The sequence below is a fragment of the Serpula lacrymans genome, assembly GCF_000218685.1.
Source record: "Serpula lacrymans var. lacrymans S7.9 unplaced genomic scaffold SERLAscaffold_10, whole genome shotgun sequence".
Classification (NCBI taxonomy): Eukaryota; Fungi; Basidiomycota; class Agaricomycetes; order Boletales; family Serpulaceae; genus Serpula; species Serpula lacrymans.
Genome location: NW_006763299.1, coordinates 68,870 through 92,710, shown reverse-complemented (window position 1 = coordinate 92,710; position 23,841 = coordinate 68,870). Strand labels below are relative to the sequence as shown.

Sequence of the window (23,841 nt, the reverse complement as noted above, 5' to 3'; positions counted from 1 at the left end):
GAGTCTCTTGATTATAAGACTGAGAAATACTCTCTTTTAGTCTTCTCATAGCCTAACAGGAGTGACAAAACCGGATAAACCCGCATTGTACAGCGGTGAGTTGAGCGAGTTATACATGCGGATACGGATTTTCCGGTCACAATTGGCTGCCAAGGATGCATTATTCCACAGGTATGTGTGCACACGGAAACTAATGTTGATTGTTTCACAGAAGATTATTGTTTTGTGGCGGCTGTCAAGGATCCAGAGAAGGTCTGGGAATAAGTGGTTCCCTATCCCATGGGTGAGTTCTCGAATCACAATCCGCAAATCGGGACGGATATTTGATCTATGAAACCAGCCTGGTTTGAGCCCTAGAAAATTGCAGACCCACTGCATTGGTGGGCCAGTGGGCAATGACTATGACTATGGCAAAAGTTCCCCAATCCACTGATGTGTTGGTGGAGGTGGAGGTCATTGATTGCAGAATAAGAACAATGCGAGCTGGGAGTTTCAACAACAACCAATGAACATGGTCATTCAGACGATGAATCGGACTTGGGGGACAGTAATGACGAGAACAGCAAAGTTCAATTACACGTGTCAAACGAAGACGACTCAGATTCCAAGTCCATCAAGTGTCCTCAAGGCTCTGGACATTTTACTGATGCTTGTTTGTCCGTAGCCCAAGAGCAAGGCGATGACACAATGCCCCTCTTCTGGAATCAATATCACGGGGAGTATTCTCAGAAGACTCGAAGTTCAACACAGAACCGTGGTACACATGCTGATACTTGGTTTGGATAACAGATTGAACAGGTGTGTAATGTTTTAGCCATCTCGTAAGCCCACGGGTGTGTACTACATCATGATTGGAACTATTTATGCTAGCAATTTAGCGCTGGACTTCCATTCTGGACAGTTTGAAGTTGTGTCTTGCAGGCTGAGTTTGTTATGGCTCGCGGGAGCGATTCAAGGGCCCCTCGGAAGGTCGCATTTACTTTCAACCCTCAGATAGCAGGATGTTTTCGTAGCCTAACTTGTCCAAAAGACAATGGTGACATCTCCAAAGTATATATAGTTGTCCTTGTATTGGAGGAAGGCTGATCAACGTTCCCTCAGTCAGCTTCTCAAAATCTGGGTTCACGAATTAGCTGGAGGCTGTTCCACGGGGAACAGGGACAGAGCTAAAATGGGGACGTCTTTCGATGGGATGGTGGTATATAAACGGTAGACCTTACTCTGGAGAAGTGCAGCACTTCTTTTCAGATCCTCCCACCATGTCTGTTGATTTACTTCACTTCGATGCAATTAATCCAACCCTCTGCTTAGTCCTGACGGTTGCATTTATTATTGTAAACCGCCTAGCTGCAGGTAAAGCACGCTTTCTTCCACCCGGTCCTCGCCCCCTGCCTGTGGTGGGCAACATATTTGGTATTAAAGTGAATGAGCCTTGGATTACCTATAAGGAGTGGGCTCAAATTCACGGTAGGTCGAAGTAGTTCTGTTACTGTGTTATTGGACCCTATATCTGACCGCGGTTTTTGTCGATTAGGAAACATTGTTTACTCTCGCTTATTCGGTCAAGAAATCATCATCCTCAACTCCGAGGAAGTGGCCAAAGACCTTCTTGAGCGACGTTCTCGTAATTATTCTGACCGGCCGCAGTATATCACAACTGATCTGTACGTGGTCACTGTATGCGTTGACACCACCACTGGATCATCACCTTTGTTATCTACTGCAGATTTGGGTGGTCATTCCACTTGGGAAATCGTGGCTACGGCAATGAATTTCGACAACAGAGAAGGCAGTTCCACCAGGCGTTTCATACAAAAGCTGCTTTGAAGTATCATCCCGTCCAATTACGCAGGGTAAACCAGCTCCTTGTCCATTTGCTCGAGACACCGGAAAACTATGCTAATCACCTACAAACGTGAGTACTGCTGAAGTTGGGCGACCTGTCATCTGATTATATTATATATCGCCTTAGACTAAATACGTCTGTAATTATGGAAGTAACTTATGGGTACGACCCGGCACCCCACCATGACCACCTGGTCGCGCTTGTGGAACGTGCAACAGCGTTGTTCGTCAAAGAAAATACAGCCGACAAAGCAATCATCTTCAATGCACTGCCATTCCGTGAGTATTTTGAACGCATGTATATTTCTTCTTAACATCACACGAGTACAGTGCAATATATTCCTCCCTGGTTTCCCGGGGCGAATTTCCAGCGAAAAGCCCTTCAGTGTCAAAAGTTGACCGCGGAGATGATTGAAGCTCCATTTCAGTATACAAAGCAGAGTATTGTATGCTCTCTTTCCTTCACTTTGCGAAATTTGATCTGACAATTTTGTTAGGCAGCAGGGACAGCTATACCAAGTAGTATGCTGTATGATCTATTTAGCCGTATTCCAGAAGACGATCCTTCATATGAACTTGCAATGAAGAGCTCTACCGCCACTGCGTTCTCTTGTAAGTGTTCTCTAGTATATGCCTTATTTCGACTCACAGGCTCTATCTGTAGCCGGTTCTGAAACGGTGAGTCGTATCCGAATTTCAAGTTTGCTATAGACCTATTTTAACAACAACTTCTAGTCTTCTTCGTTACTCCAAATATTTGTGCTTGCCATGCTTTTCAATCCTGATGTACAGCAGAAAGCTCAATTAGAAATCGACGCGGTGGTTGGCCGAAACAGACTCCCGGACTTTAGCGACAGGCCATCGCTGCCTTATGTTGAAGCAGTTTTTCGGGAGACACTCCGTTGGCGTCCTGTAGTTCCCCTTGGTAAGCCAACTTCCTTCTCTCAAGTTTCCCGTTAGCTCCGAGTCGTCTCTCACTCAACTGCACACGAGCAGGGGTTCCGCATGCTACCACTAATGATGACAATTTTGAGGGATATTTTATACCAAAAGGTCTGTGTTATATATTGACCCTCGTGGTGAAAAATCGATCTGACAGTAAGCAGGAGCAACAATAGTGACCAATATATGGTTCGTACTCATTGCTTCTGGTTTCAAGTTGGTGTAGTCTGGCCATCTCACTCAAAGCGAACAGGGCGATGGCTCAGAATGAAGATAAATATCCAGAACCATCCAAATACAAACCGGAACGTTTCTTCACCGCTGATGGAAAGCTGAATGATGACACTCTGGGATTTGTCTTCGGATTTGGAAGGCGGGTTTGTGCAGGCCGCCATATTGGTGATGCAACAGTATGGGCCGCCATTGCTTCCATATTGGCTGTGTTCAACGTCACCAAAGCGAAGGACGAACACGGTGACGATATTGAAGTCATCCCTCAATGGACAAATGGGATAACAGTGTGAGTCCTTTCCACATTGTTTTCTACGTGGCTGCCCCTGACTTGGAGTAACAGGCATCCACTCCCCTTTCCATGTTGTTTTGAACCACGACTAGGAGGGATGACCTCGAGTCAAATGATGTAATCCTGAAAGGATTGACAGTGTAACACCTATCCTTGTCGGTCGTATATAATTATTCTGTAAAATAGTGTTACCCCAGTACACTACTCTCAATGTTATTTCTACCATGCTCAAGCTCCAATAAGTACTCAGTGAAAGTGCTGGGGCGCTCGGGCCTCCATGGAAATAGCAGGGAATGACGTAATGAGGCGGGATGAAAAGAACGAGTTGCGGAGAATGGTGGTTGAACATGAACCGAATCCATCGACGACGGGCCCTCCTTCTCCTTCTCCTTCTCCTTCTCGTCTTCTCTCTCTTCTCGACCTGGCGTGTTCTCACTCTCCCCGGCCCGCACTCCACCGACCATGTCGTGCGGTTGTTCGAACGGGCGCTTCCTATTGACGCGCGTTCTCTGACTGCGATTCTCCCTGTCTCATCACCGCACAATCTCAGTGCCACCCTGGCGCCCTTGCTCGATTCTCCCACCAAGCTTGCCCGTGTGATTCTCGTCTGTCCCCAACCCATTCTCTCCGATGTCAGAAAGACACTTGCCCAACTTGTCTACACCGGTTCTCATCAACACCCTCAATTCTCTTTGTATCCTGCCTCACACTTGCACTCCCATTCTCTCATTTCTCTTGCAGCCTCTCGCGTCAAATCTGACTGGATCTTGTTTCTCAACGACGATGGTCTCGCTGGTGTTGGTAAGCGTACGAGAGACATGCTCCTCAATCCACTCGCTATACCCTTGCCTCTCGGTCCCACCGGCGCCATCTCTCGTCGCAGCACATCATGCACGCCTCCAGCAAGCGTACCGTACCCCGCGTCCCATCTTTCTCCCCCTTTTGTTGCACCTCTCTCTGTCTTTCATCTCGCTGCCAATCTTTCGACTTTGGGCTATAATCATCCCTGGCTCGATCTAGCCAATCTCGTCTCTCGCTCCCGCAGCGATCATCTCGCAGCCGTTCTTCTTAATCTCGACCATCTCACTTCAAACCCGTGTCCCGCTCTGTCCATCAGGCATTCCCTTCCTACTACCTTGCATCCCAACTTCAACCTCTCCGCAAAGTATGCATCCCTAGCCGCAGACTGGCAACATCCTCAAACCTCTCCTCACGGTACATTCGCATTGGCTTTCCCGACTGTCAGTGACCTCTATGCCTTCTTGCCTGTCGCGTGCCGACTCTTCAACACCGGCTATTCACTCAATCTTCTCCTCTACCGCCCAAACCACCTCCACTTTGAAAACGCAAACGGCACCCACGTCTGGTCCGACGACTGTCGCCTCTCTTACGACGTCCTATCAATCAACTCGCCCTCCTTTGCGCACTGGCTCGCCTCTCTTCAACATCTACCCGACATCATCGTCGCCCTCACAGAACAAGACTCGGTCTCTTCTGGCATTTCCACCACCCTCCAACACGAGTCTTACAACCACATCACCCTCGTCCGCCTACCCCGCGAAGACATCCCCCACTCGTACTGGATGGGCTCTCTCTCTCTTCTCGAGTGGCAAAGTCAGTCCTCTTCATTTCCCGTGATATTGTTTACTTGACACGCGCATACACTCACTCGCTTGCTAGACTGGAACGTCCCCGAAATCGCCATCAGCGTCATCACCACCAACAGACCCCGCTCCCTCCACCGCCTCCTCCTCTCCCTCTCCCACTCTCTCTACTTTGGCGACACCGTCCTGCTCCGGATCAACATCGACCAATCCCCCGACCCAGACCCCGACACCCTGCGCGTCGTCCGCGACCTCCACTGGGCACACGGCGACGTCGTCGTGCACCACCGCGTCGTCCATGGCGGGCTGCTCCCCGCCGTCGTGGAGGCGTGGTATCCGCATCATGACCATTCGTATGGCGTGTTGTTGGAGGATGATGTTGAGGTGTCGAGGCTGTTTTATGCGTGGGCGAAGATGGCGGTGTTGAGGTATAGGTGTGTGGCTTGTTGGTTTTTTCTTTGGTGTTTTTGGATGTCTGCGGCGTTACTAACATCATCACGATAATGACAACCAACTAACAATGCCTTCAACTATGGCAAGGTACGGCGACCCGAGCAACCTCTCCCCCCAGCTCTTCGGCATCAGCCTCTACCAGCAAAAGAGCATCGAGCTCAGACCGGAAGGCAGACGCCCCTTTGACGCTCGAGCCCTCTTCGCCGCGAACGGTTTTGAGCACCCTGCGACGCCTTATCTGTCGCAGATCCCGTGTAGCTGGGGAGCGGTGTATTTTCCGGAGCAGTGGCGCGAGTTTCACGAGTATCTCGCCGTTCGGTTCTCTCGCACTGGCCCTAGCCCTAGCTCTGGCATCAACGCCGGCATCCCCACGCAAGACATCGTCCCCGCCGTGCGCTCCAACAAGTGGAAAAAGTCATGGAAGAAGTACTTTATCGAGCTCGTCTACCTCCGCGGGTACGTCATGCTCTATCCGAACTATGACGGCTATGCGTCGCTCTCGACGAACCACCTCGAGGTGGGCGCGCATGTGAGGGAGATGGGGAGGGGGGAGTATCTGCGCAGGAAGGAGATGTTTGGCTTGCCGTTGATGGCGCTCGGTGGTGCGGCACTCGTCGACTTGCCGGCTCGGACGCTCCCGCCGTGGCGTCGACTCCCCGTCTTGAACCTCACCGGCTGCCTCTCGACCGTGGACGAGCTGATCGGGCAAGGCGCCGCGCGACGCGCCGACCTGTTCGACTGTCAAGGCCCGGCGCTTCCGTACGATGTCCCGAGCCTCTTTTGCGTCCATTAGCAACACGTTCTGTGTGGGATTGCGGGCGATACTCCTCATGACGGTAGGGAGATGCCTGCATGTCCAAATGATTTCCATTTGTATGGTAGTAGGAAACAACATGACTTTTTATTTTTTATTTTATTTTATAAATCTCGCTCTCTCAGTCGCATGCTCGTTCATTCATTCATACCGTATCATTATTACTGTAAGATGGGAAACGGGAGAGAAAAAAAAAAAGGGATGGTCAAAGTAGAGAGAAAACAAAACAAAAGTCAAAAAACCACACAAAGCGCATCCTTCTTTTTCTCTTCAAATCTCAATCTGAGAACTATCCAACCCCAGCGCATGCAAAAACAAGTTGACATTCGCCAGCTTCAGCTCCCCCTCCTCCTCATCCGCCACCCAGCCCTTGCTCACGCTCGTCACGTTCTCGAGCACCTTTTCGCGCAACGTCGAGACGAGGATCTGTTGCTGCTCGCTCGAGGCGTGCAGCGCCAGCGCGGCGAGGAATTGCCAGATGGGCTGGTCGATGATGTCCGTCGGCAGCGAGGACGAGGGGGGGGCGGGGCCGTGGGAGGGGAGGGGGAGGGCGGAGGCGAGCCGGGCGGAGGGGAAGAGCGCGAGGAAGTGCGGGGCGACGAGTTGGAAGAGGTGGTCGAACATGAGTTGCCTGCAAGGTCGAGTCGAGTGTGAGAATGAAATAAAATATAAAATGGAAGGAAGGAGACGAGGGGCAAGAAGCCGTGCTTACCATTGTTGAGCCTCTTCGGGAGTAGGCGTCTCGGGAGAATCAACTACGGTGCTCATGTTCTGCTTGATGACCTCTACCCGACTCAAGAACAGAGTGAGGATCGCGATGCCAGGCTAGACGGACGACGGGAGCGGTGAGTTCGAGAACAAACGGAGTGCGCGCGCGTATAAAATGGATGATGATAATAAGAATAAAAAAAGAGTGAAACCGCCTCACCTTGGTCTGCGCCGCCGCCACCACATCGCAGCGGTCCAAGAAGAGACCCAAAAGGCCGCTGACGAGCCTCAGCTCAGCCTTGGCCACCACCGGCAAGATGCTCTGCATCACGCTCCCGAGGAACGCCTGCGTCTGCCGGTCGACCTCTTGGCGCTCCGGCGTGTCCTCGACCGAGTCGAGCAGGCCGGCCTGTTTGAAGACGTCGAGCTGGGAGAAGCAGGCGACGAGGAGGGTGAGCAGGGTGAGCATTCGCGGTCCGCTGATGTGTCGGCTGAGGCGGGGGAGGATCTTTTTGCCCTTGGCTGGCGTTAGTAACGATACGAATGGGTGCGGGTCGCTGTCAGGCGAGAGGGCTGAGATTCGCGTCTATACATCACAGCCAAGGTGACATACCTCGTCTCAAGAGGGACCATCACTTTCAGATTAATCCACAACTGTTCAGTCAGGTCTTCATACGACATTTGCCTTTTTTGCCTCTCAGCCGTGACGAAAGGTTTCAGCGGTGAAATTAACCTACCACGCGTTGAAGGCTACTTCGTCTTCTTCTGGAGGCTGGTCCCGCCTCAGTTGCTCGACACTCAACACAAGGTCGTAAAGACTCTCTAAAATGACGAGAACTTGTCGCTGAGCCAGGGGTTCCATCTTTACCACTCCGTCGGTCTGAATAAATGGTTTAGACAGGGCTTGATGGTGACTAATGCGAACTCACGCCTGCAGCGGCTCCAAGCGCCTCTCGACCAAGTTTAGCAGCCTCCCTAGCGGCGCCTTCACCGTTGGTTTCAATGGCGTCCTCCTTGGATATATGAGGGTGGGCACCGGACATAGTAGGCGTAGTGGCGTTGGCAGCTTCGACTTGCAAAAGTTGACGCGGTGCAGCCTTATAGCTACGACCGGACGTCTTTCCTAAAGCACCTTGAAGACTGTGCAACGCTGAGATAAAAAATAAAAAAAGGTCAGTCAATTATGACGCCGCCGTAGGGACAAAATTAAACGAGATAATCACAGTGCAGACCCTTTTCCTTCTCTCTCAGTCGAGCATTGCTCACGATGCGTTCAACTTGCGCTTCCATTTTCTGCATCGCACTCTGCCTGCGTCCACCGCCCTTTTGCGCGAGGCCTAGACCGACTCCGCCGCCAGAGCCAAACTTGAGCACGCGTTCATCCTGCGACTGCAGTCCAAGACGCGAGCGAAGGATGGCACCATAAACCTGAGCGTAAAAGTCCTCGGCGTAGGGATCCTGAGTGACGAGCTGCGAGACCTGAATGCGCGTGATAAAGTCCTTGTCTGACTGGGTCATCAGATCGTTGTATCGCGACTGCAGCACATCATCAGCAAGAGACGTTGGTTAGTTGTGGAGGGGACCAGCTTACCATGTGGGCGATTTTGGCAGCCTTGCGACGGCGTCTCTCCTCCATCCGCTCTGTCTCCATTATCTTGCGCATGGCTTCAGCTCTGAGCTGTTCTTGCTCTGCCGGACTGACGCCTTGCATGTCGCGCATGAACTCAGCCTGGGCCATCTCCGAGAGTAGACGCTGCTGTAGCTGAATGTTATGGGGCAATAGCTGCGCGTTCTGCGAGTTCTGCGTGTGTTGCTGATCCACAAAGGCAGGCGAATGAATACGACGTTGATGAACACCCTGAGCGGCTTGAAGATCATTAAAACTGGTCTGTCGCCGACCAAGAGATTGGCCTTGATGTTGCATCGCAGGAACCTGCTGAGCACGAACATGGCGCTCGAGCTCTTCCATGCGTAGTTGCTCCTGCAGCTCATGTAGTCTATGTTGCTGCTGGCGTTCCTGCTCTTGCTGAAGCTGGAGAATCTGATGGGCATGGAATCGAGGTGACTGGGAGTGAGATAACATGCGAGGTGGCGGTGTGCGCTGTTGGAGTTGCTGGAGCTGCTGAAGGCGAAGCAAATCTTGTTGCTGAAGCTGGTTCTGCCGCAGATGCTCCTGTTGCTCCTGTTGTCGCCGTAGTTGCTCTTGTCTAAACTTCTCCTGCAGGAGTTGCTCTTGATGAAGTTGGTCTCGTTGAAGTTGTTCCCTCTGAAGTTGTTCCCGTTGAAGCTGTTCTTGTCGGAGCAGTTCCCTTTGGAGCAGTTCCCGATGAGGCTGGTCCCTATAAAGCCGTTCCCGTCGAAGTTGTTCCTGTAGAAGCTGCTCTTGCTGTTGTTGGTGAAGCTGATCCTGACGGAGCTGTTCTTGCCGCAGCAACTCCTGCCTCTGCGATATCCGTGACTGCTGGGCAATAGCATGCATCTCGGCTTCGATCTCCTGCAACGTGCGTACGCCTGTGTGGTTAACACCTTGAGGGATGGACGTCTGATGGCCTATGGCTCGGTTGTCGTTGGTGGCGGAGGGCAGGAACGGGGACTTTGAGGCAGACGGCGCTCGCTGATGATCCGCAGAGTGACCGGCGCCATTCATGCGGGATAGGATGGCGAACGGCGACTTGTCATCCCATATCGATTCGAGGGAATCGGCAGGAGGGGCATGGGCTGCGGTAGGGAGATGTACATGTAAGATAATATAACAGGGAACCAATGTGTACAAGACATACAACGCTGGACACTTGGGGAGCTGCCAGTGACCTCTATGCGAGGCGTCCTTTCCCTAGGCTGCTGTTCGATGGCTCGAGAATGCTGGTCATGCACTCTTCCGGTCGACGGAGATGTCACAGGCAGATTCTGACTGGAGAAATCAAAGTCCTTTCCTGATTTTTTGCAGTGACGATGAGATAAGTGCTAGAATAGAGACATGTTTAAAATCTCACCAATAGCGCCCGTTGCACCAAAAGTCTCATCGTTCAGCTCGTCGCCGCCCTCGAGGAGGGCGTCTCCGAGACCATCGTAACTTTCCTCACCCCAGGTGTATACCGCAACATCCTCGCTTTCTTTGAGACCGCCTTCCAGGAATTTTTTCTTTTCATGTTCCAAGCCGCCTTCCTCGAAACCAAAGAACGACATAAGAAAAGAGAGGACCCGTCGTTGGATTTAGACTGAGGATTGTACAACTTTCAGTGCTCTAACTTGAAGGTCGTGGTCTGGCTCCCAAATACGACCACACATTTCATTTGCAGCCAGGCGGTCCGACCTTTTACGTCTATTAGACTATGCATTTCTATTACGCAAAAATTTTCCATTCATTCCACCAGTTGCAATGGCACGTCTAGTCTGTGTAGCATGAAATTGTTGCGTTGCACCGTGAAAAAGTATATGGGTACCCAGTAATGTAGTTGGAAGATGACGAAAAGCACATAATATGAGAGGAAGCTGATGGAAGAGTTCAGATTCGAGAAAAAGAGCGCGTCAAGTCCTCCACAATCCTCATCCCAACATCAGCAGTCTATTATAGCAGTATCAATGTTTGTATCGACGTTATTCGCGTATAGCAGCCTCTGCAAGCATTGCCAAGCATACATCAGTTCCACTCCAACACAAAAGAAAATAGAGGCCACTCACTGAAGAATTCATACGATAACCAGCACAATGCATTACTTGGCATGAACGTTAGCACTCGCGGTGACAATCCTCGCGAAAATCCCTTCATGCCATCCCTTTGCCATATAATCCGGAAAGCATCCACCATCCCACCAACTTTGCGAATTTCCGGATCTTGTGACGAGCCCCGCGTTTGTAGCAGTGTCTTTGCAACATCCAGTGGCGTCGTCACTCCAGCAGCCACACCACCTGACAAACCACCAGCGACCATGTGCGTAACAGGAGAATATTCCCCCGAAGGGTTCATTAGTTTTTTTATCTGTTCGTAAACGGTAAATTGAACAGCGGTGAATGGAACCGACATCATCAACGTCGTGGGGTATGACACGTAGAAAGCGGATAGGCCTTCAGTCTGATGCACTACCCGCGCACAGGTGAAGACTGAGCGAAATTCTGATTGATGCACCTGCATCCTTTGTTTGATAACTGTTTGCAAGTACTTGTTAGCCATGGTTTGGTAAGATAGACGTTGCGTAGAAGCTCACCATCGAATGGGTTCATCAAAGCATCACTTGCGATGGTCGCAGATGCACCAGCTAGTGCTGTAGTTCACATATCAGTAACAAGTTACGAGAAAAGACGCGTCTACAGGACAATATGGCACCAAAAGTGCAATATGAATGGGACTTGGCTCGAAATCAAAGACACTCACATGTCGCGATCCACTGGTTGCGGTTGCTTTCCTCATTTCCACCTGCCAACTCTTTCATGGCTTCATACATCCCAAAGTGAACAGCATGAGCTGGCCCTGCGCCCAGTATCACCGACGATACACCCCTCCATAGAGCACGCATACCCTCCGTGGATGATATTCGGGTGAAGGCATTGCCAATCCCTGTGTACACTGCTGCAGGCGAAGTAGCAAAAACTTGCATTCGCGTCTGAAAACATAGAAGTTGAAAAAGCGAGATCCGGGAAAGATAGAAGTGCTGACTTTTATGCTATCGACAGGAAACATGACCGCATGTTCCGTGATACCAGCCTGAATGTCGTGATGTGTCAACAAAAAACCATGGAACGAAGATTCCAAAAGGGACAAAACTCGAACAAAACGTTTTCCCGAGTCCTTGAACACAAGACTAGGCAAAATAACCCACCAAAGCACCGGCCAACATGTTTACCTGCCCAAAAAAAAATAAGTAAAAAAGGGCAACATGAGAGCAAAATGCGTACACCGAGACCCGCATTGGGTGACAGGGACTCGTAGTCAGGTTCTTCAGCCATGCAAGAAAAGAGTCGGAGGGGTGGCTAGAAGAGCAGGAAGGACGCTTTTGTACTGGCCGGCAAAAATGCGCCAGTGTCGGAATAAGGCGCAGCTGATGGAAGAAAAACAAATCAAAAGCTGACGCTTGAATATGAAGATCACAACTGCAGTGCAAGCGCTTATTCGTTGGCCTTTTGGTGTTTTGGCTTTTACTTTGGAGTATTTCGGGAATATCGGGACAACGTGTCACAAATGGTGGTTGCAAGCAAACACTGATGAAAGAAAACACAGGGATGTCGCTAAGATTATTCAGGACCGTGTCCGACTCGGTCAACCAATGCCATAGCCACAATACTTCCGTCCAATAGAATTGCTCTGCAGTATACAGTTTACAGCATCACTCCTACAACCTCCAATCACTACCTCGCTAAGATACATTTATGCAACTCTCGTGCACTTCTGTTCTTCTCACTTGTTCTCCTTGTCTGCTGCTGCAAGCCTGTCGTGCTCTTCTATGTCTCTGGTAGTACAGAATCATCGCCTTTAGCGATTTCCACCTTGCGTGTGATGAGAAAAAACTCACCCGGCCTCCCACGGATAATCCAGCCTGTAAAAGAGAAAACGATGATCGGTATTTCCGCAAAGCTAAAAAGCTCTCAAGAGCTTGACCGTCACTCACCAAAGATCGTCTATCTCAGCTCCTGCATAGTATCTAAAGCATGCGCTAGTCAAATCATGTGAGACACCCACACCACTTTTCATGCTCACGGTATGTCAGGCGGCAATTGAGCGAACTTGGGCTTCAATTTATTGTGCACCACGAAGATCGCAAACTTGGTGCGAAGAGCATCACGTTCCGATTCTGGAAACGCAGCCAGTTCAAGTTCGACGTCTTTTTGGAGCTCCGTCAAAGCGTAACTGAGTGTCGTTGAATCAGGAGTCAGCGGAATGGTAAAACAGTTCAGACGGGAACAATCCTACTGGAGGGTTTTTCGGGAATCATCAACTTCGTCCTGTCATCGATTAGCTCGTGTATATCTGATAAGACAACTCCGAGGATATCTGCTTACCACGATCAAGGCCCTTCTTCCAATCAAGGTCTTTCCCGAATCAGGGCCCCTGGGGAAGGAAATGTGGTTGGTGGATAAACATACGACCAACGCCAGCATACATACAACCATTGCGTCCGGATGACTTCACTACCGATTTGCTCTGCAGTCGTGCCTGGCAGAGATTCATACAAAGAGAGACCGATGGCTTGGATAGGGATGTTTCTTTTTGTAGAAGCATCTTTCAAAAAGGTACGCTGAAACGATGCCTGGTTATTCTTTCGAGCTACTATCGATGATACGGTGGCACCTACCAGAACGCGAGCGGGAAAGAAACCACTGTTTCAAGATAACCATAGCTCGACGAGTTAGAAATTATGGAAAGAGGGTACTGTACTAACCCTCCACCTTAAGTCCAGGGCCAGATCAGCAGATGGCCTAGATCAGAAAAGCCGAAACACGTACCAATAGCTATGAGCATGTTTGGCTTGAACTCTGCTATTTTTTCAGCTGAGACCTTGATGATATTGTGGATGTCATTATATGTTGCATGGACATGCTTTGGCTCTGCCATGGTTATAAACAAAGAAGAATGTCGTTAGTAGGATGACAGGTGAAATTTTCATGGCATCACTGATTATCGACCGGGCTAAGAGATAACTGATAACCACGTGCGATACCAATAAATAACTGCACTTCTGTTCCCGCCACCACTCATTACAGAAATGTCTGCAGAACAGAATTCACAACAAAATGCAGGTCCATCCTCAGATGCAGGCCCTTCATCAGGCTCAAAAGCTATCACAAGCATGGCCAAAAAACAGTCCGAAGTCACCAGACAGGGAACTCAAAGACTAAAATTCGTGCCAACCATACCTGCTCGTAGGAAAAAGGAGTACGGTAATCACGCAATCTATAGCAGCCAAGTAGGCTAACATATCTCATACAGGGAAGTCAAACCAGTGCGTCTGTAACTTTGCATCATCTTCTTGGTGGTATAACGCCCACTTATAGGAACCAACGACACCGGCGATTCCTGCAGCTGGAGATAGAGGACGCGGACGAGGACGAGGTCGTGGCAGGGGAGGCGAGGGACGCGGTGCTGCTCCTCGTCCAGTAGTTGAGATGACTGCCAGTGGTCCATTCGCCATGGGTCCTGCTCTCGGAGGCACGTCAGCACGGCGTAGTGCACCTCGGTCGAATTTCACACCCATAGTCCCACTCGGTCCAAGTAACGCGTCCGCACTCGGCGCAGGACTCTCAAACACCGCCGCACCTTCATTAAAAACAGAAAGGGAGAACGTGTTGCACGGGAGTGCAACTACGAAGGACCAAAAGAAGGCCGATGACGACGAGGAAGTATACTCGGATCCTGACGATGGAGTACAGATTATTGACATGGAGAATGTGAGGCAAATGGATTGGATGGCCCCGGAGAGTCTCAGGAAAGAAAGAAAAGATGGGAAAAAGAAAGCAGTTAAGATTGAGAAAGAAGAGCTCGAATTGCCTGAGGCTCTAAAAGGGAAAGGTACGTATGGCAGGTCATTTCGTATGATGCTATGCGATGACGGGGGAAATATCTAGAAAAAGATATACCACCAGACCTGGAGGAAGAAGCTCCTGCTGGCGAAGTTGATCTAGCGAACGCGCTCGACCTGAGCGAAAGTGAGGAGGAAGAAGAGCTTGAAGACCTCATCGAGGATTTTGCTCTGCAAGCCAACATAGAGGTATGTGAATCTTGTCATCATTCAATCATTCACCACACAATCCCTGACTATCATCTACTTAAATAGGGCGACGTCAATATGAGACAAGAACGCTTGTATTTCTTCCAGTTCCCCGAACCTTTCCCTACATTCCTTCCCCCACCACCGCCTCAATTTGGACCTGTCTCGATGGACTTGGATGCTCCCGACCCCGCCCCTACATCTGACACTAAAGGTAAAAAAGTCTCTTTTGCTCCAGGCGTCAAGCCACCTGCTCCAGGTTCATCGACAGACTCGGCGCGCACCTCAGCTGTTCCCGAAGGTGAGGTGGTCAAAAAGGAGGAGGCCGAAAAGGTCGACGGGATCATAGGCCAGCTAGAAGTCTATCGAAGCGGGGCTGTCAAGATGCGCCTGGGAAACAACATCGTCATGGACGTTCGTCACCTATACTTTATGTACTCCTGGCTCCTAATTACTTATGTACCCATATATTTTTTACAGGTTTCTGCTTCTACCCAACCATCATTTTTGCAACATGCTGTGTTTCTCGACTCGGTGAATAAACGGCTGAACGTCATCGGAGAAGTTAACAAGAGATTCGTCGTCTCACCCAATATTGACACACTACTGGAGGTTATGGAAGCTGCTGATCGCGGAGCGGCTGAGAAAGTAAACGACGATAATATTAATTAGGATGGACACTGTATAATTTACAAGAATGCACGGGTAGCAAATGACATCTACAGAAAGCACGATTACAAATCAATTTTTAGATACACATACGATGAATCGACGGAAAGACAACATTTAAGCAATCAAGAAAAGGAAAGAAAAACGGGGGAAAACAGAAATCAAGAAAAAACATTTCTATGAATCACGATTGATTGGGCCTAGACATCCCTAGATGAGAAATGAAATCGCGCCAGATTTCTTCCTGGTTGTACTCTCGTGTGGGTATATTTTCAGATTGAGCATGTCGTTGGAGATCAGGTTGGCGCGGCTGGATGGTCTCACTGCGTCCCGACTGCTGATACGTAGGTTGTGTGCGCTGGTTATCCCCATAAGTCATTGAATCTATGTGTTGGCCAAGATCGAAAGATTGCGAGGGAGTATTGTAGTCCTCTGAACCACTAAGTGGAGACAAACTGTATTCGCCTGACGTTTGATCTCCTACATACGGCATATCAAAGTCCTTAGTCGCAGGGAGTACAAGCCCTGGGTTACCGAGTGCACCATAGTACTCCATGAGAGATGGGTTTGCAGAACCGAATTGCTTGATAAAGTCGTCGCTCGCGTGACGGAGAGTGTGGTAAGTACCACAATGCGGAGAGGATGTTGCATGGGAGGCAGGAGAAGAAGATGGTGACTTGTTGGTTATGATGGATTTACGTCCTCCGAGGACTTCAAGCTCATCTGGTGCAGAAGGGTTACTTGATGTAGGACTACTTCTATCCAGTATGCCTGTCTGTGCAGCTGTGAAGGTTGCAAAAGCACGCTGACGTAACTTTTGAAGCATTGTCTAGGAAAATGTGAACACAAGTCCAAGTGACAACGACATTGGAGTGGGAACGTACGATAGTGGCTGGTGGTCTGCAGTTGACGGACCCTTCATCATAAAATATAAGTGCTTGATCCAGCTCTTGCAGCGCATTGCGGGCCAGGCTGCATCGAGGACTCTCCACAACCAAGGCACCCAGCAAAATCTACAATCTCAAGTCAGCAAGAAAGAGAAAAGAACACTACGATGACGACTGACACATGACGAATATATTCCTGACCAAAAGAACCACTGTAGGCTCGTTGCTAGTGGATGGACGGCATACAAACCCCTGAGACTCGATATTAAACGGCATGCACTACGATATGCAGCCAAAACTGAAGGTGCATATTTATGCGTTAGGGGATTGTTAGAAGCCTCGCGCGTAGCTTGCGCAAAGTAGCTCCTGTGGATGTAAAGCAAGTCTACGTCGGATCCCAACATGAGCTACGAAATTTGATAGACACAATGAAACTCACTCGACTCCCTCACACATAGAGCACAGTATTGTTGCATTGCACGCGTGCGTTCTGAGGACCACGCTCGCCCCGCTTCAGATACCTGCATAGGAGATTGGAGGTGATTTGGTAGAGGGAATTTCCGGATATTCCTGTCAAGTTCTAGTACAGTTGAGTAGGAAGGTACTCTGGCGCTGAAAACGTGTTGGACAGAGATGGAGAGACAAAACGCGGAGTATCGGAACTTCCATGCATGCCCTGCACAAGATATCAACAACCCAGCAAATGATTAAGGAAACAAATCAACATACAGCCCATCTCAACGTTGCCTGAAGGTTTGAGAGTGGGATCAAGATCGTCGGGGAATCGACAGTCGGTGTGATTAATGCTCAGAGAAGGTGGTCTGCCATTGACGACACTCTGAGAAGTGAAAGGTTTGAGCTTGATATTCAATGAAAAAGAAAGAAAAAAGGGCTTACAGTCCAAGCGTCGAATGTATATATTTCCCAAAACAATACACGCCTCCTCTGGATTTCTTCATGGCCTAGATTCCATCCAGCACTATCTCGTTCTGTAATGTTATCAGCTCCATATCTACTTCTTTGGAAGGACGCTCTTACGCAGCCCAATCTTTGAAATAGACACGTGATCAATTAATAAAACATATTAATCGAAGATGGAATTACACTCACAATCTGAGCGACTCTCGAACACATGCCCACCAAAAGCCATCTAGTCTCATTATTGGTACGATCTGAAATGTAAATATACCTGACTATCATCAATAGCGCTTGTACAGTGGCACAGGTGGCTTCTTGCAATACAGAGTCAAGTCCAAAAGAGGCCAGCGCAAGTGCGCGATACTGTTCTGCAATGACAGCCGCTGATGGGTGATTATCATATAGGATACCAGATGCGAGGAGCATAAAAAACACGGATATGCGGTGAGAGTGAACACTGTCAACATTAACGATACCAGTGTTGCCATATATCGGGACCATGATGGTGGTCATGAAATCATTGCGTACGATAGGGTCATACCTACATATAAGAATGCATCATCAACGACAAGGAAAGTTAAGCAAAGATAGCTCAGCCACGTACATCCAGGCGACATTATCATAGTACAGTTCAGCCAGCTCTAGAGCACGTTCACGCGTGGGTAGAAAGGATACAAACTGGTGCTTTGTGTATGGACAGTCCCGTAACCCGAAGGGGAAAGCATTGCAGAGATCGACGATTTCATATGGCAGGCCGAGATTTTTGGCATCTTGTAGCATACGACGTTCATTTTGTTCGGGCTAATGAAAAGTTCAGCTAGCTTATCTGGGGAAATGTAAATATAACCGACAGGAAGCAACTCCTGGAAGTACTGCGTGACGGAGATAATGTTAGAGTTGAACCGGGACTTTGGCCAAGGAAGCATTACCTCTGATCCTGCTGATTCGCCATGGTACTTTGCCTGGCCGTCGATACCAATTGAGAGCGAGCCGATAGCGTCGGATATGCCTTCGGCTTCTTGGTCAAACAGCGTCTGTAAATTTAGTTGTTCACCGTCATCATCTTTGACCACGGAAGGCCGGAGGAGTGGGTGTGATCCGCTTGCACCGCCGGTGCTCTTTTGAGCCTCCTGTAGAGCATGCTCTAATTCTTTGATTCTATCAGTCATAGACTTTACTTGGTCCGTCAGGCGCTGTGCATGAGCCATGAGAACCCTAGCCAAAGTTAGACTCCGAGTCGGACAGATGCTCTACATAACCGAGATGAACAACACATACTTGTTTCCCTTAGTGGCGCTTAGAGTCCCTGGAGATAAAAGGATACAAAACGTGTAGTCAGAGTCGAGGAGGTATATAAAGTGGGGTTACTTACCGTCTGGACAGATGTTGCCACACCCTCTCCGAATGCAAGACTGACACGGGAATACTCTGAAACACCAAGATAGTCAGAAAAATAGGCTCTAGCTGGCTACAATGGTGAGCACCTGTCACATTTCAACTTTGACCTGCATGAGGTATGTTGGTGTGATGTCATGGACTGGGTATTGGACATATGGAGCGTACCTGCGACACTCTGCACACGAGAGGCCACCTTTACGTGCGATGCTAGCTGAGCCTTCTGCAGTGGAGTGTCGTTTGCCGGGGTCGAGGTTGGGATTCATGGTCGATGTGCGGGAAGAAGAGAGAGGGAAGGCTGTTGGAACGAGCGACGCCTTGTGCTATTGAGCTTTAGCAGATATCCGTTGGCATGTCTATTCTGGCCAGTCGTGGATCCCCCTATAGCAGCTATATGTCTACAAATTTGCTGACAGTCCAGATGCGGTACCAGTCAGACCTCGATTCACCCATGCGCGCGGAGTTTTACCTCACCGCCTCGCTTTTTTCCTATTCACACATTGCACAAACGAAAGTCTCAGCTCTCGACATCGAACTCCCAGGTATACACAAAAATGTCAACCGGATATCTGATTTCATTGCCGGTGCGTTTTCAGTCCGATCGTATCGTAACAGAGCGTCAACAGTCATGGCAGCCAATCATCTTATTTCAGGGTATCACGTCCATCCGACCTGTGTGCTCTCTAATTCGCCGTCTAACCATTTATTGTCTTGGACTTCCTGTGGCACCTACGAATCCCCAGCCGAAAACAAGCTATGTACCGTGCTTTTTTACTGATTTTTAATCTGTTACCTTTACCTTCAGTGCCATGCTAGGCAACACATATGCATCGAACCTTGACATAAAATACAGTAGGTCCTACGAATGTCCTACGTTCTAAGCGGAACAGTATTTCAAACATCGCCTATATCATCGGACAAGTTATCCCTCACGGCCCAGGGCCGTCATCAAGTAACTAAGCATGCGTTCATGTCGAGGAGATGGTATGCCAGCCGTAATACGAGTGCATTGACGTGGACGGGCTTTAAGTGAGGAACTCAATTCAATCTGACGTGTTGACTTTGTCATAGCACACTTACATTTATTTGACATGACGAGATAAACTTATTTCATTTTCGCAAAATCGTTGCAGCAAACGACGTCGGGGTTGGGATGTGCACCCACACTGAATAATAGAACTGAGGGTAGACACTGAAAGAATTTTTAGAAACATCCGATTCATTTTACAAGTACTCGTTATATCGATGCTACAATACAAACCTGCAAAGGAGAGAGTCAGCAACAAAATATTGGCAAATCGAATGAAAAACCAAGAAAGAATCAGAAAAAGCGGGAAAGATCCTGCCAAAGCAAGTCCCCCGAAGGTAGCTGAGATAGGTTTCTGCACTGCAGGGTGCGCTCCTGCATAAAGCCAAATGCCTCAAACATCATAGACAACGAGAAAAAAGTGTCTCGCAGTCAAAGTAAACAATACTCACATAATACAAACACAGAATGTCGCGGACAACAGCAAAGTTGAATAACGTTTGGAAAAGAAAACGGCGTGGGAAGGTTTATATACTTAACGGTACAGCCTAACTCCGACGTATCCCGCCTTGATTTTACTCCGCTCGTCCCTCCAATATCATGTCGACACCGTTTTCAGACTCGTCTGCGTCCCAGTCCCCCGCCTTCAACTATTCCACTGCACCCTCACTCCCGCCTCAGTCATTCACAGATGCAACTCAGGCAGCCACCCCAGCTGTAGCCAGCACCAGCACAGCTGCTCCTTCCCAACCACAAACGCGCCAGGCTGCTGAGGAGGCACGCAAGGATCGTACCCTCGCCGAGTTCCTCTTATTACTCGATGATTATGAACCTTTGGTGCGCATCGGCTATCATTCTTGTACTCGTGGGCCATTGCTTATCGCAAAGTCTGCGGCGAATTGGCTGTTCTTTCAGATTCCTAATGAAGTCACAGATTACTATCTGCAGCGGGTAGGCTTCGAATGCGAGGACGTTCGGTTGTGCGTCCCTGTTTGCCTTGACTTCCTTTATATCACCCTCTTACTAATTAATTGTTTCTAGAAAACGTCTTCTGTCCCTCGCCGCTCAAAAGTTTGTTTCTGACATCGCCGCAGACGCCTATCAGCATGCTCGCATACGTACAAATGCTGCAGGTGGACGAGCGCGTGCCAATCAGCCCCTTTCCGGCCCAGGTTCCGCAAAGGTGTGTTTTGTACCTAACCGTCTTACGTCCTATCTTGACAACAGCACAGGATAAAACGAGAACCACACTTACCATGGATGACTTGAGTGCAGCCTTGGCGGAGTATGGCATCAACTCCCGCAAGCCAGAGTTCTACTTGTAGGTACGTGAGGTGTATATAAGTGCAAGTCAGCGAGAGGTGGGACATTCCTTTTTCATAGTTTGTATATTGTGTGCTACATTTAGATTGTGTATAATACGACAAAATGCTTTGCTACCGCAAATGCCCATGGTTGAGGTGTGTGTCAAGTAACGACAGGTATACAATAAATATAAGAAAAATATCGGGATAGGGGACAATAAATAAACGAATCAAAATCATGCATGGCTCTGCGAGAAGGAAAGAGGGATCGAACACCGAAAAACACTCATGCCCACCCTCATACCACTGTCGTGTCCTGCATAATGAACCCGTAGTCCTGCAACTGCGGGCTGACGGTGATTTCTGTGACCTCGTACGTCATTTGCAGTCCATCGTGTGTCGCACCAGCCTTACTCCTCTCTCTCAGCACACCCCACTGCACCCACCAATCCTCCGCCGCTTCCGTCGCGCTGTATCCAAAAATTTCACTGATTGCCTCCCACTGATCACGCCCTGTTGTTTCATCCCGAGGATTGTGCACGTTGACCAGCATCGTATGCAGCACTCGATCCCGTTCCACTTGTTCTGGCCCATTGGGCGCTCGCAGCGACTCAAAAGATTGTTGCTCGTAAACGTTTACGGCGTGACATCGCTTATAGCGCAGTTCCTGGAAGGCTTCAGCGAGACTCGGAACTTGATCCCAGTCGTTGAGGCGAGAGAAAAGAATGCCGAGGACTTCAGCATCTTCGATGTGAATACTGCAGCTTTGAGTCCCACAAGCCTGAGAAGAAAGCGCATGAGGGTGCAAGGTTTTGAAAATTGAAAGGACAAGAAAAACCTACAAAAAAAGGATGTGCGGCGTCGCCTATGAGGAGAAGCCTTCCAGTCTCGTCTGCCCAGTCTTTGGCAAAGCTCTGCTTTACAAATTTCTCCCGCTGGCAGGTGGTAGATAGAGAGATTAGCCGCTGCAACCTGAGTTTCATACACTGAGCTGCGCCCTGTAAGGTTTAAGTGGATATGTCCGAGCGCCTACCTTGGGTCACAGCCATCTAAACACAAATTTTTGACCGGCCATGGCACATACCATCCCTCTAATTTTGCATCCTCCTCGTCCAGTTTATCATCTGGCCAGGTCAGCTGAACACAAAATTCACTTCCTCCACGCTGCATTTCGACGGTATTTTAGTGAAATAAATTTCTCTCTAAGAATGAATTAGACTGACCACAGGATGGGCTGACGAAGAAGATTTAGTGTTAGTTTGGCTCATTCCTTGGATTGATATACGTGCATACCTAATGCACTACAACCTGAACCCATCCATATCGGATACTAAATTATTCATCAAGTCATTGTAAACGCTTGTGCCATGAATGACATACCTCAGGCCCCCGCTGGCTCTCTACATTAGACAGGGCGCAAAGCTCCGGATCATCTTTGAGCATATCTCTGGGAACCATTGCTCTGTACGTCATACATCCACAGTATCAGTATACTCGCACGAGCACTCGTACAGGATAATCTCATACTCACGTGTACAAGCTAATACCCGACGGTACGCTTTGGACTACCTCCCCCTCAATAGTCTCTCTAACGATACTATGTTTGCCATCCGCACCAATGATAACGTCTGCGGTAAATTCCTCGCCGCTCGTCAGTACTACGCGTGGCGGTTCAGCGCTAACGCTAGCAACATTGGAATTATATGAAACACGAGCGCCACACGAGATAGCCAGGTCGTAGAGCATGCGATGGAGGTCTTCATACTGCAAGAGGGGTGAGATACGAAAATGCCACGGCAACAAAGACATTCACGTGTAATAGGAGAAACTCTGCTCCCGACTCTTGAAGTACGTCTTCTTGCCACTCAAGGTACCCAACCACGTTTCCACTGTCCACTGTTCATAAATATTTAGCAAGTTTAGAAATAACTAGTATATGTATTTTTAGAGAGGGGGCTTACTCGAATGAAATAAACTTCCTCTCACTCGTACCGCTTGCGCCTCCTCTACAAGTTTATCTGCAAGACCCCATTCTACAAGCACTTTGGTGAGGTTTGGCGGACAGCGTATGCCACCTGAAAGCTAGAGTCTATTATGAATCGCTGAAACGCCTAAAAGGGACCGAATTTACGGACTTTAGCTGGCCCTGGCGCTTTTTCGAGGACATGAACATTATGTCCAGCCTCGCTTAATCTGTAGGCTGCAGCGAGACCCGTAATACCTTCGATGATGATGATGATGGTGATGATGAGCTGGATCACATTGAGCGGGGAACCGACTCTGTGACTCACCTCCACCGACGATAATGAAGTCAATGTTCAATGCGGCCTTCCTGCTCGAAGTCGACATGCTTCGATTGCGAGATTCAAAGAGTAAAGGCGTTTGGCCGAGCGGAAAGGTACTGGGAGGAGGTGAAGGTGAAGAGGGCATAGTAGAATCACATCCGTGGGTGGTAGTATCAGAAGTACCGGATTTCCGGCGCCCCTGGGCAGTGGCAGCCTGTGTCAGGGAGATAACAGTGTTTATAGCACTCATGAGAGAAAATGGGCGAATACAAGAATGCCGTGCAAGCGGTCTGTTAACTTTTACGTAGGATGGTTGGACTAGCAACGACGCTTGAGCTGATGGTATGGCGTTGAGATTACTGGCAATGTGGCTGGAGATGACAAAATCTTGATTGAGAAAGTTGAAAAGGGAATGCCCTGAGTACCAATGATCATGAGAAAAGGTTGTTATTTAGTTCCCCCGAATTCATCAAAAGGTGATCTAGATCACAACACCCCGAAGAACAGATTTGAGACGTGCCTTATGTGGATTGTGCCGTCCCGCGCGTCAAACCCCAGTCAAACTGAGTTAAAGTTTGTTGCTGACCGGAAATCAGCTTCCTCCTGCCCAGCTAATTTTCTGCACTCCTGATCACAAGATCAACGAAAGATAGGAGAATCAAAGGGGGGGGCAAGAGGAGAACACCCACCACTGTTGTCTTAAACTTTATCTACGCAGAAAAAAAGCCTTGAGGGTGATCTGTGAAAGTCATTCTAAGACACTCATC

At 49.1% G+C, this 23,841-nt stretch overlaps 9 protein-coding genes across 9 annotated transcripts; 4 read left to right on the top strand and 5 right to left on the bottom strand.

Moving 5' to 3' along the window:
* Window positions 1-3,552, top strand: SERLADRAFT_472409 (uncharacterized protein; the record flags this gene model as incomplete). The annotated part of the gene is made up of 14 exons (XM_007320558.1): window positions 1-283; window positions 341-1,050; window positions 1,102-1,467; window positions 1,535-1,664; window positions 1,727-1,915; window positions 1,973-2,124; window positions 2,176-2,291; window positions 2,343-2,457; window positions 2,510-2,523; window positions 2,581-2,770; window positions 2,842-2,898; window positions 2,952-2,976; window positions 3,041-3,307; window positions 3,362-3,552. 12 exons carry the CDS (start codon window positions 1,188-1,190, stop codon window positions 3,429-3,431), a joined length of 1,605 nt encoding a protein of 534 aa, XP_007320620.1.
* Window positions 3,553-3,657: 105 nt separating this feature from the next.
* On the top strand, window positions 3,658-6,160 carry SERLADRAFT_440103 (uncharacterized protein; the record flags this gene model as incomplete). Its single annotated transcript, XM_007320557.1, has 3 exons — window positions 3,658-4,924; window positions 4,991-5,348; window positions 5,455-6,160. The coding sequence occupies 3 exons, from the start codon at window positions 3,658-3,660 to the stop codon at window positions 6,158-6,160; spliced, it is 2,331 nt and encodes a 776-aa protein (XP_007320619.1).
* Window positions 6,161-6,218: 58 nt separating this feature from the next.
* Window positions 6,219-10,075, bottom strand: SERLADRAFT_362524 (topoisomerase II-associated protein; the record flags this gene model as incomplete). Its single annotated transcript, XM_007321156.1, has 11 exons — window positions 6,219-6,812; window positions 6,894-7,006; window positions 7,110-7,446; window positions 7,503-7,574; window positions 7,627-7,769; window positions 7,819-8,039; window positions 8,122-8,425; window positions 8,481-9,096; window positions 9,349-9,607; window positions 9,673-9,822; window positions 9,883-10,075. The coding sequence occupies 11 exons, from the start codon at window positions 10,073-10,075 to the stop codon at window positions 6,452-6,454; spliced, it is 2,769 nt and encodes a 922-aa protein (XP_007321218.1).
* A 139-nt stretch (window positions 10,076-10,214) lies between these two features.
* Window positions 10,215-12,114, bottom strand: SERLADRAFT_472402 (uncharacterized protein; the record flags this gene model as incomplete). Its single annotated transcript, XM_007320556.1, has 7 exons — window positions 10,215-10,506; window positions 10,571-11,035; window positions 11,095-11,151; window positions 11,262-11,490; window positions 11,544-11,591; window positions 11,707-11,730; window positions 11,783-12,114. The coding sequence occupies 7 exons, from the start codon at window positions 11,831-11,833 to the stop codon at window positions 10,487-10,489; spliced, it is 894 nt and encodes a 297-aa protein (XP_007320618.1).
* On the bottom strand, window positions 12,097-13,464 carry SERLADRAFT_472396 (uncharacterized protein; the record flags this gene model as incomplete). Its single annotated transcript, XM_007320555.1, has 10 exons — window positions 12,097-12,333; window positions 12,397-12,420; window positions 12,493-12,525; window positions 12,582-12,731; window positions 12,795-12,826; window positions 12,884-12,932; window positions 12,989-13,119; window positions 13,177-13,202; window positions 13,276-13,279; window positions 13,326-13,464. The coding sequence occupies 10 exons, from the start codon at window positions 13,434-13,436 to the stop codon at window positions 12,282-12,284; spliced, it is 612 nt and encodes a 203-aa protein (XP_007320617.1).
* Window positions 13,465-13,671: 207 nt separating this feature from the next.
* SERLADRAFT_450983 (uncharacterized protein) lies at window positions 13,672-15,261 on the top strand (the record flags this gene model as incomplete). Its single annotated transcript, XM_007320554.1, has 5 exons — window positions 13,672-13,770; window positions 13,877-14,390; window positions 14,447-14,589; window positions 14,656-15,003; window positions 15,070-15,261. 5 exons carry the CDS (start codon window positions 13,672-13,674, stop codon window positions 15,259-15,261), a joined length of 1,296 nt encoding a protein of 431 aa, XP_007320616.1.
* SERLADRAFT_416717 (uncharacterized protein) lies at window positions 15,235-19,712 on the bottom strand (the record flags this gene model as incomplete). Its single annotated transcript, XM_007320553.1, has 13 exons — window positions 15,235-16,087; window positions 16,143-16,271; window positions 16,325-16,530; window positions 16,585-16,821; window positions 16,875-16,983; window positions 17,043-17,134; window positions 17,184-17,193; window positions 17,256-17,604; window positions 17,668-17,864; window positions 17,915-18,278; window positions 18,342-18,369; window positions 18,436-18,491; window positions 18,627-19,712. 13 exons carry the CDS (start codon window positions 18,722-18,724, stop codon window positions 15,443-15,445), a joined length of 2,520 nt encoding a protein of 839 aa, XP_007320615.1.
* On the top strand, window positions 18,937-19,710 carry SERLADRAFT_394700 (uncharacterized protein; the record flags this gene model as incomplete). The annotated part of the gene is made up of 2 exons (XM_007320552.1): window positions 18,937-19,038; window positions 19,090-19,710. The coding sequence occupies one exon, from the start codon at window positions 19,324-19,326 to the stop codon at window positions 19,489-19,491; it is 168 nt and encodes a 55-aa protein (XP_007320614.1).
* Window positions 19,713-20,051: 339 nt separating the features above from the next.
* SERLADRAFT_357094 (uncharacterized protein) lies at window positions 20,052-23,314 on the bottom strand (the record flags this gene model as incomplete). Its single annotated transcript, XM_007320551.1, has 15 exons — window positions 20,052-20,322; window positions 20,401-20,465; window positions 20,527-20,668; window positions 20,718-21,570; window positions 21,632-21,761; window positions 21,823-21,953; window positions 22,013-22,023; window positions 22,083-22,119; window positions 22,170-22,251; window positions 22,321-22,553; window positions 22,603-22,685; window positions 22,751-22,871; window positions 22,925-23,010; window positions 23,081-23,244; window positions 23,276-23,314. 11 exons carry the CDS (start codon window positions 23,217-23,219, stop codon window positions 21,088-21,090), a joined length of 1,536 nt encoding a protein of 511 aa, XP_007320613.1.
* Window positions 23,315-23,841: the final 527 nt, after the last annotated feature.